Source organism: Dendropsophus ebraccatus, chromosome 12 (assembly GCF_027789765.1).
Source record: "Dendropsophus ebraccatus isolate aDenEbr1 chromosome 12, aDenEbr1.pat, whole genome shotgun sequence".
NCBI lineage: Eukaryota > Metazoa > Chordata > Amphibia > Anura > Hylidae > Dendropsophus > Dendropsophus ebraccatus.
The window spans coordinates 71,917,803-71,936,217 of NC_091465.1; the positions used below are offsets into that span (position 1 = coordinate 71,917,803).

Sequence of the window (18,415 nt, forward strand, 5' to 3'; positions counted from 1 at the left end):
TGTGTTTATGTGTGTGTGTTATTGAACTCACTAAACAGTGCTAAGTTGCATGAATATACTCAACCCTACATGTGGCACTGTGTCTAGAGAAAAGCAGCCATGTGTACTAGCTGTAGCATTGTACATTCAGAGACACGGACCTTGTGCAGTTTTTATGAAGTTTTTACAATTGCTCAACTGGCAGACTGCTTTACTTGTCCACCTTCCAATATTTTTTTCTACTGGTTTCCATGGTGGGAAAGTATTGCTTAAAATCTCTAGCTAGTCGTTTGATATTAACTTTGTCCATTGACAAATAAATGTCCAAGAGGTCAGCAGAACCTTACCCTGGGTTGAAGGAAATCCCTCAAAGCGTACCTGACATTAAAATTTTTGATCAGTGGCCGTCTTAAGGCCATTTATTGTGAATTACTGCAGCTTTCTGTTGCCTTTCACAGCTAGGCAACTTGTACAGGTGATGCACACTGTGACCTTGTGTTTCACTTGTCCAGACCAAGCAGATGAAAACCACACTGCAAATCTACTTTAAATTGTAGTAAAACCATAAGTGGTTTGCAGCATATTGTCATATGTTCTGCATTTCACATTATTGTGCATTACTACTCTGATGACCTCTAGAGGCAGTGGGAAAAGGTCCTTTTCAAAACATAACTACTAGTGATGAGCGAGTACTAAAATGCTCGGGTGCTCTTTTCTCGAGCCGAGTATTTCCCAATACTCGAGTGCTCGTTTCGAGTAACGAACCCCATTTAAGTCAATGGGAGACTCGAGCATTTTTTGAGGGGACTCGGTAGAGAGAAGGTCGTGTGAAAACCTGTCAACCTCAGAAATTGATGGAAACACAACGGAAATGGACAGGAAACAGCAGGGGCAGCATGTATGCATGCCTCTGAGGCTGCCTAATGGCACCATTATGCCTAATTCTGTGCAATAGCCTGGTTAAAACAGAGGTAGGCATAGGGACCACCCAAAAAACTCAGCCTGACACAGCATGGCATTGAGAACACAGGGAACCATTAAAACAGAGGTAGCTTATCATGAACCACCCAAAAATTCAGCCTGACACAGCATAGCGGTAAGGACAGAGTGAACAAGGTAGAAGCGGTAGCCAGTCAGCCTTCCAAAAATTAGACCAGACCTAGCATGGCAGTGAGCTCACAAAGAACCATTAAAAATGAGTGAGGAAGAAAGTGAGCCTCCCCAAAATTAGGCCAAACACTGCATGGCATTGAGCACACAGAGAACTGCCGGGATCAGCAGTAGCCAACATGAAGGCCAGGTAGGAGCAACAGTAACCAACAGTGAGGCTCCCTAAAACTAGGCCAGACACTGCAGGGCCTTCAACACACAGAGAGCCATTTCAAGTGAGTGAGGAAGCTAGTGAGGCTCCCCAAAACTAGGCCAGACACAGCATGGCATTCAGCACACAAAGAGCCATTACAAGTGAGTGAGGAAGCTAGTGAGGCTCCCCAAAACTAGGTCAGACAGTGCAAGGCCTTGAACACACAGAGAGCCATTACAAGTGAGTGCACCCAAAAATTGGAGTGAGTCCAGGGGCTGGGATATGTAGTGGTCATGAACCCGGGTGCTGACAGCTAACTAGATAGGCCAGTTGTCAGTCAGCACTCACCATCAAGGGTACACTTGATGCCTCTCGACCGGGGGTGGTGAGGCCACGGCTACACAAAAAAAATAAAATAAAACAGCAGGCTGGTTGGCGGGGGCGCGATCGGCGGGCCCCCGTCAACCAGTCCCGCTCCCCCGCAGACGTAGTGTGACGTCAGAGCATGGCAGTGAGGACACAGAGAACCATTAGGAGTGAGGAAGCAATTGAGCCTCCCAATAATTAGGCCAGACCCTGCATGGCGGAAGAAGACTTGGCAGTTGGCTGAGAATTGTAGGACGAGGAGGAGGAGGAGGAGAGGAGATATTAAGAATCTTCATGTTCAGCTGCTTTCCCCGGGTGGACAGTTGGATTCAGGTGAAATCCAGGCTTTGTTCATTTTTATAAATGTCAGCCTGTCAGCGCTGTCAGTGGACAGGTGGGTGAGCTTATCAGTGATGATGGCACCACCTGCACTGAAGACCCACTCTGAAAACACGCTAGGACACGCAGGCCAGCACCTCCAAGGCGTAAAGCGCCAGTTGGGGCCACGTATCCAGCTTTGAAACCCAGTAGTTGTAGGTAGAAGAGTGATCGGGAAGGACGGTGGTATGGTCAGCAAGGTAGTCCCTCACCATCTTCCTGAAGGCTTCCCCCCTACTCTGTCTAGACTGGGGACGGTTGACATAGTCTTTCTGGGGTGCCATGAAACTGTCAAAGGCCTTGGAGAGTGTTCCCCTGCCCCTTGACAAGCTGCCTGCTCCACTGCTCCTCTCCCCCGCTCTTTGGCCCACAGAACTACGTCCTCTGGTGCTAGTGGTGTCAGATAGGAAGTACATTTTCAGCTTCTGCACTAGGGCCTGTTGATATTGATTCACTCTCATACTGCGTTCCTCGGCAGGAATGACAGTGGAAAACTTCGGTTTCTACCAAGGGTCCAGGAGAGTGAACACCCAGTAATCTGTGTAGTCCAAAACCAGTAGTCAACATGGATGCCAGTTAAGGCCCAGCAGTAGTCTACATGGATGCCAGTTAAGGACCAGCAACAAGGATGCAAGGGCAGGCACACCAGTAGTCAACATGGATGCCAGTTAAGGCCCAGCAGTAGTCCACATGGATGCCAGTTAAGGCCCAGCAGTAGTCAACATGGATGCCAGTTAAGGACCAGCAACAAGGATGCAAGGGCAGGCACACCAGTACTCAACATGGATGCCAGTTAAGGCCCAGCAGTAGTCAACATGGATGCCAGTTAAGGACCAGCAGTAGTCTACATGGATGCCAGTTAAAGACCAGCAACAAGGATGCAAGGGCAGGCACACCAGTAGTCAACATGGATGCCAGTTAAGGCCCAGCAGTAGTCTACATGGATGCCAGTTAAGGCCCAGCAGTAGTCAACATGGATGCCAGTTAAGGACCAGCAACAAGGATGCAAGGGCAGGCACACCAGCAGTCAACATGGATGCCAGTTAAGGCCCAGCAGTAGTTAACATGGATGCCAGTTAAGGACCAGCAACAAGGATACAAGGGCAGGCACACCAGTAGTCAACATGGATGCCAGTTAAGGCCCAGCCGTAGTCAACATGGATGCCAGTTAAGGACCAGCAACAAGGATGCAAGGGCAGGCACACCAGTAGTCAACATGGATGCCAGTTAAGGCCCAGCAGTAGTCAACATGGATGCCAGTTAAGGCCCAGCAACAAGGATGCAAGGGCAGGCACACCAGTACTCAACATGAATGCCAGTTATGGGTGCCAGTTAAGGACCAGCAACAAGGATGCAAGGGCAGGCACACCAGTAGTCAACATTGAAGGATGCCAGTTGACTTGCAGAAATGCGCACAGATGCGGTGCACCTTGTTGAGCAAGTCAGTCACATTGGGGTAAGCTTTAAGGAACCGCAGCAACATTAGGTTGAAGAGGTGGGCCAAGCATGGTACATGTGTGAGACTGCCGAGTTGCAGAGCCACCACCAGGTTCCGCCCCTTGTCACACGCATCCAAGCTCACTGCTTATTACACACAAACCCGGGTGCTGACAGCTAACTGGCTAGGCCAGCTGTCAGTGACCATCAAGGGTGATGCCTCTCGACCGGGGGGTGGTGAGGCCCCGGCCATGGCTAGACCAAAAAAACTAAAATAAAACAGCTGGCTGGTTGGCGGGGGCGTGATCGGTGGGCCCCCAGCAACCAGTCCCGCTTCTCCGCAGACGTAGTGTGACATCAGAGCATGGTAGTGAGGACACAGAGAACAATACAGTCTGCTTAAGAGGCCACGGAATTTGATCAAATACACTTTCTATCCTTTAAAGAGTCTCTAAGAGACGGCAAGTGCGGTAGCCTGTGTATTAAAAAGACCTGGTCAATCCTGCCTTTAAAAAGGCTTCTACAACATCCAACGAAGGAAAGAAGCTACTAGTAAAAGGCCTGGTCAATCCTGCCTTCAAAACGGCCAAAACATCCAAGGAAGGTAGAAGGTGCTGTTTAGCAGTTTGAACACCGCCTGTTGGCGCTTACCCACGGAAGTGCTGCTGCGCCTAAAACTAAAATAGCCGTATTATGGCTAGATTTAGCCTCACACCCTCATGCAGTTGTGCGTGATAGGCATCTCTTTGGATGTAGGGACGAAGAATAATAATACAGTCTTCTTAAGAGGCCCCAAGCTAAAAAATGAAAGGACAGCAGAGAACCCCCGCAAGTTCACATCCACAGGTCATATGGTTTGAAATGGATAACACAAGGATGCTAAATTAGGATCCACCATTATCACTGTCTGTTCCTTTGAACAGTGAAAATTGCACTTGAATTGAAGTGGATTTGATTTTAAAATTTAAATTGAAGGTTAGAAAATAAAAAAACATAAAGTGGCCATTACCGGAAAGGGCAGGCACACCAGTAGTCTACATGGGTGCCAGTTAAGGCCCAGCAACAATGAGGCAAGGGCAGGCACAGCAATAGGCTACATGGGTGCCAGTTAAGGCCCAGCAACAACGAGGCAAGGGCAGGCACACCAGTAGTCTACATGGGTGCCAGTTAAGGCCCAGCAACAACGAGGCAAGGGCAGGCACACCAGTAGTCTACATGGGTGCCAGTTAAGGCCCAGCAACAACGAGGCAAGGGCAGGCACAGCAATAGGCTACATGGGTGCCAGTTAAGGCCCAGCAACAACAAGGCAAGGGCAGGCAGACCAGTAGTCTACATGGGTGCCAGTTAAGGCCCAGCAACAACGAGGCAAGGGCAGGCACACCAGTAGGCTACATGGGTGCCAGTTGAGGCCCAGCAACAACGAAGGCAAGGGCAGGCACATCAGTAGTCTACATGGGTGCCAGTTAAGGCCCAGCAGTAGCCAACAAGTAGCCAACAACCCCCAGCACCCTTTCGATTTTCAATTTGACTGTAGCAGTTGGGGTAACATTCCCTGCATAATGTAACTACTGACTTCTACCCCCGCCACCACCCTTTCGATTTTCAATTTGACTGCATTCCCTGCATAATGTGACTCACCACTTCTCCCCCCACCGCTGTTTTGATTTTGAATTTGACTTTCATCCTTGAGGATCTAGCAATTGTCTCATGCAAAGGGATCATTACTTGAGGAGTAGTGTACTACGCATCCCAGCAATACAGTGTAGTACCCACTAGTTTAGGGGGGGCTGTACGGTACAATCTGGTAGTGGCTGGACCTAGATACACGCTGGGATACCCCCTTACAATGAGCAGTGAAGTTTTATGCAGGTGTACTACAAATCCCAGCAATACAGTGTAGTACCCACTAGTTTAGGGGGGGCTGTACGGTACAATCTGGTATTGGCCGGAACTATACACACACGGTGTGACACCCCCTTACAATGAGCAGTGAAGTTCTATGCAGGATGCACTACAAATCCCAGCTATACAGTTCAGTACACACTAGTTTAGGGGGGGCTTGACCGTGCTATCCGGTATGGGCAACAACTGTACACACTTTGTCACCCCAATACAATGAGCAGTGAAGTAAGTTCTATGCAGGATGCACTACAAATCCCAGCTATACAGTGCATTTCACACTTGTTATGGGGGGGGGCTTGATGGTGCTATCTGGTATGGGCAACAACTGTACACACTTTGTCACCCTAATACAATGAACAGTGAAGTAAGTTCTATGCAGGATGCACTACATATCCCAGCTATACAGTGCATTTCACACTTGTTTAGGGGGGGGCTTGATGGTGCTATCTGGTATGGGCAACAACTGTACACACTTTCTGTCACCCCAATACAATGAGCAGTGAAGTAAGTGCTATGCGAGATGCACTACAACTCCCAGCTATACAGTGCAGTACATCAGGACCACCAGCCCCAAAATCGAAGGAGTACACTGAGCACTTCTTAGGGGTCTGTATGCAACACCTAATGTCCCCTTTCTGCCAGCAGCCAGTCACCACAGTGTGCTGGTTAAATCGTGGTAGCAGCACTGCAACTCCCAGCCAGCAGTCTGTAGTAATAGTATTAATAAAAGCTTTTAAGCCCTGAAAAGGTCTGTTTGTTTATATTGCTAGTATATACCCTGCTACTGGAAGGCTAAATCCTACACTGACACTCTCCCTGACCAGCAGCAGCTCTGTCCCTGATCTCTCACAGCATGCGTCTGAAGCGAGCACTGCCAGCGCCAAGTTTTATATGTCAGGGTCATCTGATCTGGCCAACCAATCGCTGCTATCCACATGTATGGGTCCCACGTGATCTCAGGATGTACCAAAGAGTCTCCTGCATGTTTATTGGCTGCGAAAAAGCGCGCAAACTTACAGGAAACGGATGATGAGATTTCCTCGAGTATCGCAAGATGCTCGTCCAAGTAACGAGTACCATCGAGTACCCTAATACTCGATCGAGTACCAAGCTCGTCCGAGCACGTTCGCTCATCTCTAATAACTACATTCCAGGCCCGGACTGGGAATCCGACCAACCAGGAGGAATCCTAGTGGGCCGCATGTCTGTGGGCTGTCCATCCAGCACCCAGTGGTTTTACTTGTATGTCAATCCAGGCCTGGGAATGGAGGAGACATCACAATGATGAAGAGAGAGTGTAGACTGTAGGATCAGCAGAAAGCACAAAAGAGAAAGCAGCAAATGAGCAGCTCTGGTGGTGTGTTATTCCTTCTATTCTCTTACATCATTGTAATGACACGGGAAGGTTGTGATCTCACATTGTCTTCTCACGAGTATTGGGATGCTGTGGGATCTTGTGATGTCACATGTTTTTGGCGGGGGATATAGAAACATTTTTTATTCCTCATTATTGCGGCATTATGGCTTTTCTGGCCTTATTATCTGGCGATTGGCCTGAGACATTATGTCAGTATAGAGCATCATAGTTTTAGTGAGGAAAATTGGGTGGGGACAATTGGTGAACGACACATGTGTTATATTATATGAAGGGGAACTAAGGACACTTTTCCTTATCTTATTACATATGCCCATGACAACATGAATTGTAACAGCTAAAAAACTCCTTTAATTCTCCACCTAAAAGGGTTGTACCTATGGCTGCTTTCTTCCACACACAGCAGTATTGCTATCAATATTTTCCGTCAGTATTAGCCAAACCCATAAGTAGGTCTAAAACATATAGGAGTAGAAAAGTTTCCATTATAGTTTTCCTCTGTGTAGGTTCCCCTCCTGGCTTTAGCTACTAAATACCTCTGACTCCTTGTGTTTGATGTCACCCGCCAACGCATTAAAAAAGGGGTTAACTGCTTGTATCGATGAAGTGTAAAAACTAGGGTACCACTCAGGCCCTGCGACAAGTAACACAGAATTATCATTGCCTTCGGACAACCCCTTTGAGCTGGACATGTTCAGCTCATTCATGAATTGTTCCATTCCCAACCTTATTAGGACCCCATTTGATCATGTACCCAGCCTTTTGGATTGTCTTATAGTTACCTATTCGCCACATATGAGGAGACCAGCATTATTAATCCTCTGTGCTATTCCCATCCCTTTATGTTATCCCCATCCAAAGGATAGGGGACAACAAGCTGATCATTGGGGGTCCAACCGAAAGAACTCCCACTGATCCAGAGAAAGTGTACCGGGAATGGATGAATGGATGGTGGCCACTGTGCCATGTATTCTTCTTGGGACCACCAAAAAGAACTCAGCAAGAAATGTTCAGTAGCCGATTCCAGGGATAATTATGTTCCCATTCTCCGAACCGTAAACCAAGGGGGAAATGACCGGGCACCCCCACTATAATAATTATTTGGGCCCTGTACTATTGCATTGTTTGGCTCCAGTTGGGATTGTCAGCTTTTTCATTGAGTTTCAAGAATGCAAGGCTATTTCTTTGCAAAGAGAAGGAAAAAAAAACACATATGGGAAAGAACGGAGTTTATTACATTCTCATCATGTGTAGGTGGATTACACTAAGCTTTAAAAAAAAAAAAAAGAAATGTCTACAACATTATTTGGAAACATTTAGTAGGAAATTGGGATTCATCTTGCAGAGATTCTTCTAAATCGTCCTTCTGAAATTATTTCGAAAACTTATCTTTGATTTTCTCAATCCCTTCCTTAAAAAGGTTCCTAGAGAGAAAGATAACATATAGATTACATTCAAGTGGGACTTTAAGTTTAAATTTAACTCTGAGTGTAGCCTTATATCCACCACACTTCTAATAGGGCAATAACCTGGTAAATCATAGGGCGCACAACCTATTATGTAAAAAAAAAAAAAAGTGCCGCAGACCCCACCATCTTATTTGATCTAGAATTTATACTTATCTCTGATTTAGGGGGTATATTTTAGATAAAGCAATGCAAGAAAAGTAAGTAAACCATTAGGAATCATCCAGATGTCTACAAAGATTACTAATAAAATAGGGTCAGATTGTTGAATAACAGTTAAATACAAATACAATCTAACTAAACTAATCAAATTAAACTAAAATTGCTGCTACCCTATATGTCCCCATACAGTCCCAGTGCAGTAAGTACGTATATAAACGATCCTGACTGTGAAGGGGTTTTAATGTGTGCAGGGCCGTTTCAATGTGAACGGCCCTGCACACATTACTGTCCCCAGAGCCAGGCAGTCGCTGTCACACAGCTGCCTGTCATTACCCCTTAAACGCATCGGTCACTATGCAGTCAGTGACAGGATAAGCACCTGTCACTGACTGATCGGGATCCCTGCAGCATGGCTGCAGGGGTCCCGATCACTTACACTGACAGACGGGAATAAACGTGAATCCTTACTTGGATCGCCAATCTATGCATAGAGTCTGCTCTCAGGCAGACTCTATGCACAGATTGCTAATTGAACTGATCAGTGCTATGCTGTGGCACAGCATTGATCAGTATATGCAATGTATTGATTGCAGATTTAACTATAAAAAAAGTGTTAAAAATATATTTTTTAAAAAACGATAAAATAAACCCCAATAAAAGTTTAAGTTACCAAACGATCGATTGAGCGATTCCGTTCCGTGTAAAGGGACCATAAGATTTGCCCTTGCACTTACTTAATGAGCAAAGCACCTGTGAACCCAGCACCTCCTATCTCATCTCCTCAGTTGAAACACCTTTTGCCATATTGGCTTACGTTATTTAAAAAATGGATCAAAACCATTTTTTTACATACAGAAAAATGTAATTGGCCGCATTTTACTAAAGGTTAAACTTAAATGTACTGACATATAAAACGGATAGAAAAATGCAATGTTGACCCAGGCCCACTTTTCCTCCCTACTCTATGGATGTTTACCCAATCTTTTTAATAAAGTAGATTATCTAACACTCTGGGGGAGATTTATCAAACTTGTGTAAAGTAGAACTGGCTCAGTTGCCCCTAGCAACCAATCAGATTCCTCACAGATTCTTGGAAAAATGAAAGGTGGAATCTGATTGGTTGCTAGGGGCTACTTAGCCAATTCTACTTTACACCAGTTTGATAAATCTCCCCCTCTGTGTCTAAGTGCAAGTAATAAGTCATGTACATACCTGGCCTTTGTCATAAATTCACTGTTGTGCACCTCCTTAAACTTGTCTCCTACTTTGGAAGCGGCATCTTTTATGGATTCCCCAATAGATCTAAACCGATCCTTCAGGGAGGGCTCCTGGGAATCTGCTGAGCTGGGTTCTGCAATGTAGAAAAGGATGATAATTATGTACTGTGTAAAATTGCCGAAAAGTAACTTCATCATAGTCAAACCTAATTTCTATCTATGAAATGAGAAAAGCACTCATATTCTATGTCAACCTGTGCATAGTTGACAACAGTCCCGGTTTTGCCGGGACTGTCCTGATTCTGAGGAGACAGCCCTGGCAAAACCTGGTATGTCCCTGGAAGCCCCGCCCCCTGCTGCGGGAAGCCCCGTCCCCTTCCAGCGCGAGTGATGTCACTCATGCAGAGCAAGAAGAGGAGTCCCTGGGGGACTAGAGGAACCATGCTGGTGAGGTAAGTATAGCTTTTTTTGTTTGTTTTAAATACAGATGAAGGGACAAGAGGATGCTGAAGGAGGTACTGGTATGATGATGAAGGGACAGGAGGAGGATGAAGGGGAAAGTTGTATGATGATGGAGGGGCAGAAGGATGAGAGGGGTAGTACTATGATGATGGAATGGCAGGAGGATGAAGGGGGTAGTACTATGATGATGCAGGGAGAAGGAGGATAAGAGGGGTAGTACTATGATGATGGAGGGGCAGGAGGATGAAGGGGGTAGCACTATGATGATGGAGGGGAAGGAGGATGATGAAGGGGTAGTAGTATGATGATGGAGGGGCAGGAGGATGATGGAGGGGCAGGAGGATGATGAAGGGGTGGTAATATGATGATGAGGGGGCCAGTAACAGACCCCTCTGCCTGTCATTCATGCGCGCAGAGCGCACTGACTAGATACGGGTGGGGAGCGCCCCAGATGACTACCTCCCCATCACGCGCCCAGGGGATTAAAGGTTTTTTTTCGGGTATACAGCTCCTGCTGCAGCCGCAGCTGGTATGTGCCCCCGCTGCTGCAGAAGCTGTATACAGCAGTTCAGGGAACCATATCAGCCCGATTGGGCTGATTGGTTCCCTTTAACCCCTTCCCGAAAGAGGACGTAACTGTACGTTCTCGCGTGGGTGGGGGAGTTCAGAGCGGGGCCGCACGGCGACCGCGCTCTGAACCGCTGCGGTCCCGGGCACGACATGTAGCCCGGGGCCACGGCGATCAGACTGTGCCCGCTAATTAAGTCTTCAGGTGCAGCTGTCAAAGTTGACAGCTGCATCTGAAGACTTCACTGCAGCTTTTCCCTGGTGTCTAGTGGGGAGATCGCTCCCCTGTGATGTTGTCACGAAGGAGCGATCTCTGTGTCTGGTGCCGGCCGGGGTCTGCGCCGTAATGGCGCTGATCCTGGCTCAGCACTCGGTTGCTTCCGGCAATCGAGTGCCTATCTCATCGATCTATGCTGTATATCTATACAGCATAGATCGCAATGAGAGATCAGTGTGCTTATACTAGAAGTCCCTGGGGGGGTTATTAATAAAAAGCCCCCTCCCCTAATAAAAGTCTGAATCACTCCACTTTTGCCATTTTATAAATAAATAAACATGTTTGGTATCGCTGCGTGCGTAATCGCCCAAAATATTAATTTATCACATTCCTGATCTCGCACGGTAAACGGCGTAAGCACAAAAAATCCCAAAGTGCAAAATTGTGCATTTTTGGTCGCATCAATACCAGAAAAATTGTATTAAAAAGTGATCAAAAAGTCACATATGCGCAATTAAGGTACCAATAGAAAGAACACATCATAGCGCAAAAAATGACACCTCCCACAGCCCCATAGACCAAAGGATAAAAGCGCTATAAGCCTGGGAATAGAGCGATTTAAAGGAACATATATTTGTTAACAATGGTTTGAATTTTTTACAAGCCATCAGATAATATAAAAGTTATACATGTTACATAGCGTTGTAATCGTAACGACTTGAGGAACATTTATAATATATTAGTTTTTCCATAGGAAACACGTCTAAAAAATGAAGACCCCCCCCCCCCCCAAAGAATTGTGTTTTTTTTTTTCAATTACACTGCGCATATAAATTTTTTCTGGTTTCGCAGCATATTTTATGCAAAAATTCAGCCTGTCATTGCAAAGCACAATTAGTGACGCAAAAAATAAGGGCTCATGTGGCTCTGTAGGTGTAAAAATGCAAGTGCTATGGCCTTTTAAGCACAAGGAGGAAAAAACGGAAAAGCTAAAATGAAAATTAGCCTGGTCCTGAAGGGGTTAAAGGAGAACTATGGTAAAAGTGACCCATTGTTTCGAGTGGGCAGGGGGTGGGGGGAACATAATAAAGAGGCTATGCTTACCCATTCCCGTGCCCCCACAGCGCAGTATCACCAGCTTTATGTCAGTGGTGAGTCTGCCCTGCGGGGACATGCTGATGGGTAAGTATGATTCCTTAATTATGTTCCCCCAGCCTCTTACCCGTCCGGGATTTAGACAGAGCTCTCCTTTAAAGTAATGATCCCTATGGTCCTGGCCCTTCACCTGACATGTGGCTTCATATCATAAATGATAGGGATACATCCTACACTGTTTTCTTAGCTTTCGTGGGAGTTAAGAGGTGAAATGTCTACACTAGAATAGGAACACCAACAATAGCCGCCCTATGTCTGCTCAATAAAACGGTAAACCCTCCTTAAATTTTCGTTTTCAACGTAGACAATACTTTGGTAAGTAAAGAAGATTTGAAAAACAAAGCTGCTTTTTTCCATAAACAGCACCAATCCAGGTTGTGTATGATGTTACAACTTGGGTCCATTTACTTCAATGCACATGAGATGCAGTACCACGCAGAAACTAAGGACTAGAGTGGTGCTGTTTCTGGAGGGAAGCAATATCAGTGCATCTTGTGTTATGAGAAATGTTTGAAGCATACAGTACCTGCCAGCGCAGACAGAGTAAAAATGACAACAGCGAGAGCGAGCAGCAGCTTCATCTTCACCACAAATGGAGAAAACACCTGATAAGGAAACAGGAAGTTAGAGGGTTTTGTGTGGTTAAAGTGAAAATAGATTACCAGTTTACTACTGGTGTGAGGAAATTTCTCTTGCGCTCTGCTTCTCACAGGGTCCCGCGCGCTCCAGCTTTAGAGCGGCCTGTCTGAGCTGACAGGCCGCTCAGCCAACCACTGGCCGGGACAGCCGGAGCCAGTGATTGGCTGAGCGGTATGTCAGCTGAGACAGGCCGCTCTGGAGCTGCAGTGCGCGGGACCTGGTGAGAAGCAGAGCGCAAGAGGAGCCCTGCAGCACGGATAGGTAATGTCTAGAGTTTAACGATGTCCATGCAGTCCTTGTTAAATGATTATCAGGCCTTGTAATAGGCCCAGTAAACAAGTGCCGATCTATCAGATTGGCGCTCATTTACAGTTATTATCGGGCCCCCATCGGCCCGTGTGATAGGACCCTAAACCAAATAATAATAAGCCCTGGTAGGGAATAGCAAGGAATCAGGAGTTGATGCTTCTTTTCCCCAAAACTACATTTCAGGCTAGAGTCTGGATGACCCCATACATAATTTCCACTCCTTCCAAAACTGTACGACTTTTCTTTTTCTTTAAATGGGGGGGTCTTAAAACTCAAGAACGTCACTACTGTAATGGGGACATATCACTGGCGGGAGTATTGGGCTGTTTATGCCATTATATGTATGACTAGAGGAACAGTCTACAATGGAACCCAATAAGCTCCAATCACTCAGCCCTGAGGACCTGACTATAGTCGACTTAGGGTCCCTTTACGGTATTGTATTGCCCCCCCAAAAGTTATACAAATCACCAATATACACTTATTATGGGAAATGCTTTTTCCCTGCATTTACCACTGCATCAAGGCTTCACTTCCTGGATAACATGGTGATGTCACTTCCTGGATAACATAGTGATGTCACTTCCTGGATAAAATGGTGATGTCACTTCCTGGATAAAATGGTGATGTCACGACCCGACTCCCAGAGCTGTGCGGGCTGTGGCTGCTGGAGAGGATGATGGCAGGGGGACACTGAGGGACACAGGGCACTGGAGGGACACTGAGCATCCCTCTGCCATCCTCCTCTCCAGCAGCCACAGCCCGCACAGCTCTGGGAGTCGGGTCGTGACATCACCATTTTATCCAGGAAGTGACATCACCATTTTATCCAGGAAGTGACATCACTATGTTATCCAGGAAGTGACATCACCATGTTATCCAGGAAGTGAAGCCTTGATGCAGTAGTGAAAAAAGCACTTTATAAGCATTTTCCATAATAAGTGTATATTGGGGATTTGTATAACTTTTGGGGGGGCAATACAATACTTTAATATAAATTTTCGCCGAACTTCTCCTTTAAGTCCTATATAAAATATAATGATGTAGAATAAATCATGTTTATCATATGATGGCCGTGGACCATAGATTATACCAGATTATATCAGATGAATTCTCTAATAACGTTCCAATAAAATCTATTTCATCCAATTGAAACAATGATTTGTCAATGTGGAGTGTTGATTCCAAACTTTTATTATGGATTGTCCAATCTGTTCCTGGATCTCTTACTTTTTCCCCTGATGAAGTACTACTTTATAGACTTGTATGATCAGGAATTGAGACAATATAAGGTAGATTTTCCATCAAACCCTCTACAATGTATTGTCCTCATAAATTGGATTACCCAACTATTACAGACACTATAATAATAGGCACAACCCATGTTTACTACCAGCTGTTCATAGTTGGGCAACAACTAGAAAGCCTCGGGTGGGAGGTCAATCCCCTGTCTTTCATGTTTCTTAGGAGGCTTCTAGATTATGGTGTCTGGCATTTGAAACTTAGAAATTGCAGGTCTTGTTTGTGTGTTCTGGAGAAGTTGTGACATGTCTATTGACCATAATGTTACTTCTCTTTACTGGGAAAAACAATGTGTCACAGTGGTGTTTGTTTTCAAGGACTATCTGTGAGTTTGTCTTATCGATGAACCCAACTACAAAGAGCGACCTATGGTATTTGATTACCCAACTTGTAAACAGTGTTCTCGTGCTGAAGCATATGGTAGGAATCATGTACGTGGGTGGTTATGGAGACAGATAATTTTCTCATCTTTCCCCCAATAGGTAGTAACCCCATTATAGAACAGCACATCAACACTAAAAGTTGACAGTAAATTGCAACCAACTGTACAGCCCAAAATGTTTTCCAAAAATCTCAACAAAAGCCCCTATTACACGAGGCGACTTGTTTGTTTCTCGTTCCCTGCTCTTTGCCGCCACTATTACACGTGGCAGCAGCAAGCGGGTAAGTGCAGGGGGGGGGCGCGGGAAGGTGGGGGGGGGGCTGCCCGGGTGATCACTAGATCGTCCAGGCAGCCCATAGAGGATAGTGGTGGTCTGCTGCTGCCGCTCCTATTCCACAGAGCATCTACAGCAGATCGTTGCTATCTAAGTCGTTTGTCTTTCACCATGTTGAAAGAGAAACGAATGCAACGATCAGCCGACATCGTTCATGTCGGCAGATCGTTTCCTTTTATCACACAGAACGATTATGGTCCGTAACTGCCGATATCGGCTGAATACGGCCGATAATCGTTCCGTGTAATAAGGCCTTTGTACAAACAATGGATGGACCATCAAACACATTAACCAGACCCTTCATTTTTATATAGATAGGTAATCCAAAGATACAACATACATAGAGGTAACTGCACCAAAACTTAAAGGGGTATTCCACTCAAACATAACTTTTGACATGTTGCTGCCCATGGTGAAACTAACAATTCCTTCCATATTTGTTATTACCTATTCTCCTTCCCACAGTTTTAAGCTTCTTTCTGCTTAAGACACAAAAATCTGTGTGTGAGCTTTTCTCTCCATCTCACTCTCCTCCCCTTCCCTTCTCACATAGCTCATGTAAAAAAGTTTCTGCCTGGCTTCATCTGCAACATTGTAGCTTCTTTGTAATGCTGGGAGGATTAATCACAGTGAGTTCATCAGCAACTTGACCTCAGATTAACCCCTTCCCGCATTGCAAAGAAGCTACAAAGTTGCAGATAAAGCTAGTCAGGGACCTGTTTACATCAGCCATCTCAGAAGGGAAGGGGGAGAAGGGGAGATAGAGAGAAAAGCTTATACACAGACTTTGAGTCTTCAGCAGAAAGCAGCAGCTCAGAACTGGGGGAAGGAGACTGAACTGATAATAACAAGTATGGAATGAATTGTTAGTCTCACCATGGGCAGTACCATATAAAAAATTATGTTTGAGTGGAATACCCCTTTAACAATGATCTTAAGGTCAGCTCAAAAGATGTGATCAACGACACATAGACAAACTTTGGTTGGTTGTTTGATCGTTGCCATGTTAACACCAGATTATCAGTTACATTTTTAACGAATTAACATTTTTATGCACGATAATCAGCCCAGGTAATAGGCCCTTTAAGGGACCTTTTATACCGGCTAATAATAGTCCATTAGAAGCACCAATCAAGTATAAACAAGTTAATTAAAACTGGTGGAAACAATGATGTACACAGCCTAATTGTCAGGATTAGGAACAATTGTAAACTATGATTTTATGGTCACATAAACGTAACAGTAAGCTGGTAAACGGACGATCTTGGGATCTTTCACACAGACACAGACAGGACCGAACATCCATATACATTTTTTGTCCCATCTATTCCGATGGGAGACTCAGGTTCCAGTTCTCAGGTTCCAGCAGTGGGATCGCCTTTGATCATACACTGTGGATAGGGGATAAATATTGGAAGTTGGAATAACCCTTTAAAGCAGGGATGGGGAACCATCGCCCCTCCAGCTGTTGCAAAACTACAATTCCCATCATGTCTGGACAGCCGAAGCTAAAGCTTCGGCTGTCCAGGCATGATGGGAATTGTAGTTTTGCAACATCTGAAGGGCCAATGATTCCCCATCCCTGCTTTAATGCCTAGAACTGCAATGTTATCTATATCAAATAGATTAAGTTCCTTTGCACATAAGAAAAACAATTATAACTTGACACTATGCAAACATTTTTGTGAATCATAACTTGACGATCTTTACCACTGACTTAAATGGGAAGAAAACAATTGTCATGTTCTATTAGTTTATTGAACACTTGAGGAGTAAGTGTGCCTTTAGGGTGTATTTACACTGATAAATTTATATGACAGATTTTTGAAGCCAAAGCCAGGAGCAGACTATAAAGAGAGAACAGATCATAAAGGAAAGACTGAGATTTCTCCTCTTTTCAAATCCATTCCTGGCTCTGGCTTCAAAAATCTGTCAGATAAATCGGGTCGCTATTCCAGGTATTGAGAGACATTGGGAACCAATCAATTCTTAAGGTGCCCATGAATGCTGGACAATCATCTAGTGTGCACGCTCAAGCCTTATGGCCCTATTCCACGGGTCGTTTTAGAGGAGCAAACGAGCGCTATTAGCGCTCGTTTGCTCCTCGTTCGCTGCTCGCTGCCGCCGCTATTCAACTTGGCTGCAGCGAGCGGGTGAGTGCGGGAGGGGCGGCGGGGAGCTGCGGGGGGGCTGCTCGGAGGATGGCTGATCGTCCGGGCAGCCCATAGGATATAGCAGCGTCTGCTGCCGATGCTCCTATTCAACGGAGCGACGGCAGCAGATCGCTGCTATATCAGTCGCTTGTTTTTCAACATGTTGAAAAACAAGCGACTGCAACGATCAGCCGACATGAACGATGTCGGCTGATCGTTGCACTCTATTCCACGGAACGATTATCGTCCGTAGCGGTCGATATTGTCCGAAAACGAACGATAATCGTTCCGTGGAATAGGGCCATTAGTCCTTGCAGGAAATAAGGGGTCTGGTAGTGGTTTATCCCCTTCATGTAAACTGGGTCTAACAAATAGTCTCAAAAATATTCTTGCTGTTTTTGGCTGTATATGAAGCTAGCCCTAGTGTATAGGTGCAAATTTATGAAAGTATATTGTGATCCTCATTGGTAACAGTTGCTCGTATGAGTGATGGCAATCCCTGTACAGAGCTACAGAATAAGTTGGCGCTATATAAATAACAAAAATATGCTGATAATTTGTACTGACTTATCTCTAGTAAAAATAAACCCCATCACTCTCAAGTGTTAGATATATGGCAAAAGTGAATTAACCAAGAGAGTAAACATGCAGTATACGTTTAGTAATCAGGTTTCTATTGATCAGTTGCATGCTATATAACAATCCCAATGTATACTGGACTCATGCTATATCATACAGATCTGCTGCTGGAATCACACTCACCTGGACGCAGACAAAAAGCTTCTGATCCTGTGATTATAGGCAGACATCCTCTTATGTGCCCAGTCCCCTCCCAGGCATGCCCTCCTCACAACTACTCCCACCCCTTGTTGACATGGAGGGTGAGGTTAGCAATTTGTTACCTAACCGAGGAACATCCCAAAAAGTCTCCCATGGAAGAAGCAGAAACTATTTCAAGGTGCCTAGTGGGAAAAGTTAACAATTCATAAGAAAGTTTTCTCACATCCAGCAGCATGTAAGGAATGTATAAGCTGCGGATAATCTCCAGAAAATATTAAGTAACTTTTGAAAACTTTGCTTTATTTTTCTTATTCGGATCCTGAGTCACTTAAAGTTACCTGGTAGGTATAGCAAACCTGTCATCGTAAAAATGTTATGATATGTCTAAATATTTAATGGGTGGGGGTCCCACTGGTGCCCTTACCCGCTGTCAATCATCTCTGTCCGGGCAGCCGCATAGACTAAGGGTGGTATTACACGGGCCGATGGGGGCCCAATAATACCTGTTACTGGGCCTATTATGGTGGTTT

General features: G+C 45.3%; 1 protein-coding gene across 1 annotated transcript; it reads right to left on the reverse strand.

Annotated features, from left to right (window-relative positions):
* Positions 1 to 7,954: 7,954 nt before the first annotated feature.
* Positions 7,955 to 17,930, reverse strand: LOC138769711 (apolipoprotein C-I-like). The gene is made up of 4 exons (XM_069948343.1): positions 17,868 to 17,930; positions 12,513 to 12,591; positions 9,581 to 9,719; positions 7,955 to 8,164 (listed from the first exon to the last, which is right to left on the reverse strand). The coding sequence occupies exons 2-4, from the start codon at positions 12,565 to 12,567 to the stop codon at positions 8,113 to 8,115; spliced, it is 246 nt and encodes an 81-aa protein (XP_069804444.1). The 5' UTR covers positions 12,568 to 12,591; positions 17,868 to 17,930; the 3' UTR covers positions 7,955 to 8,112.
* Between the last annotated feature and the right edge of the window lie 485 nt (positions 17,931 to 18,415).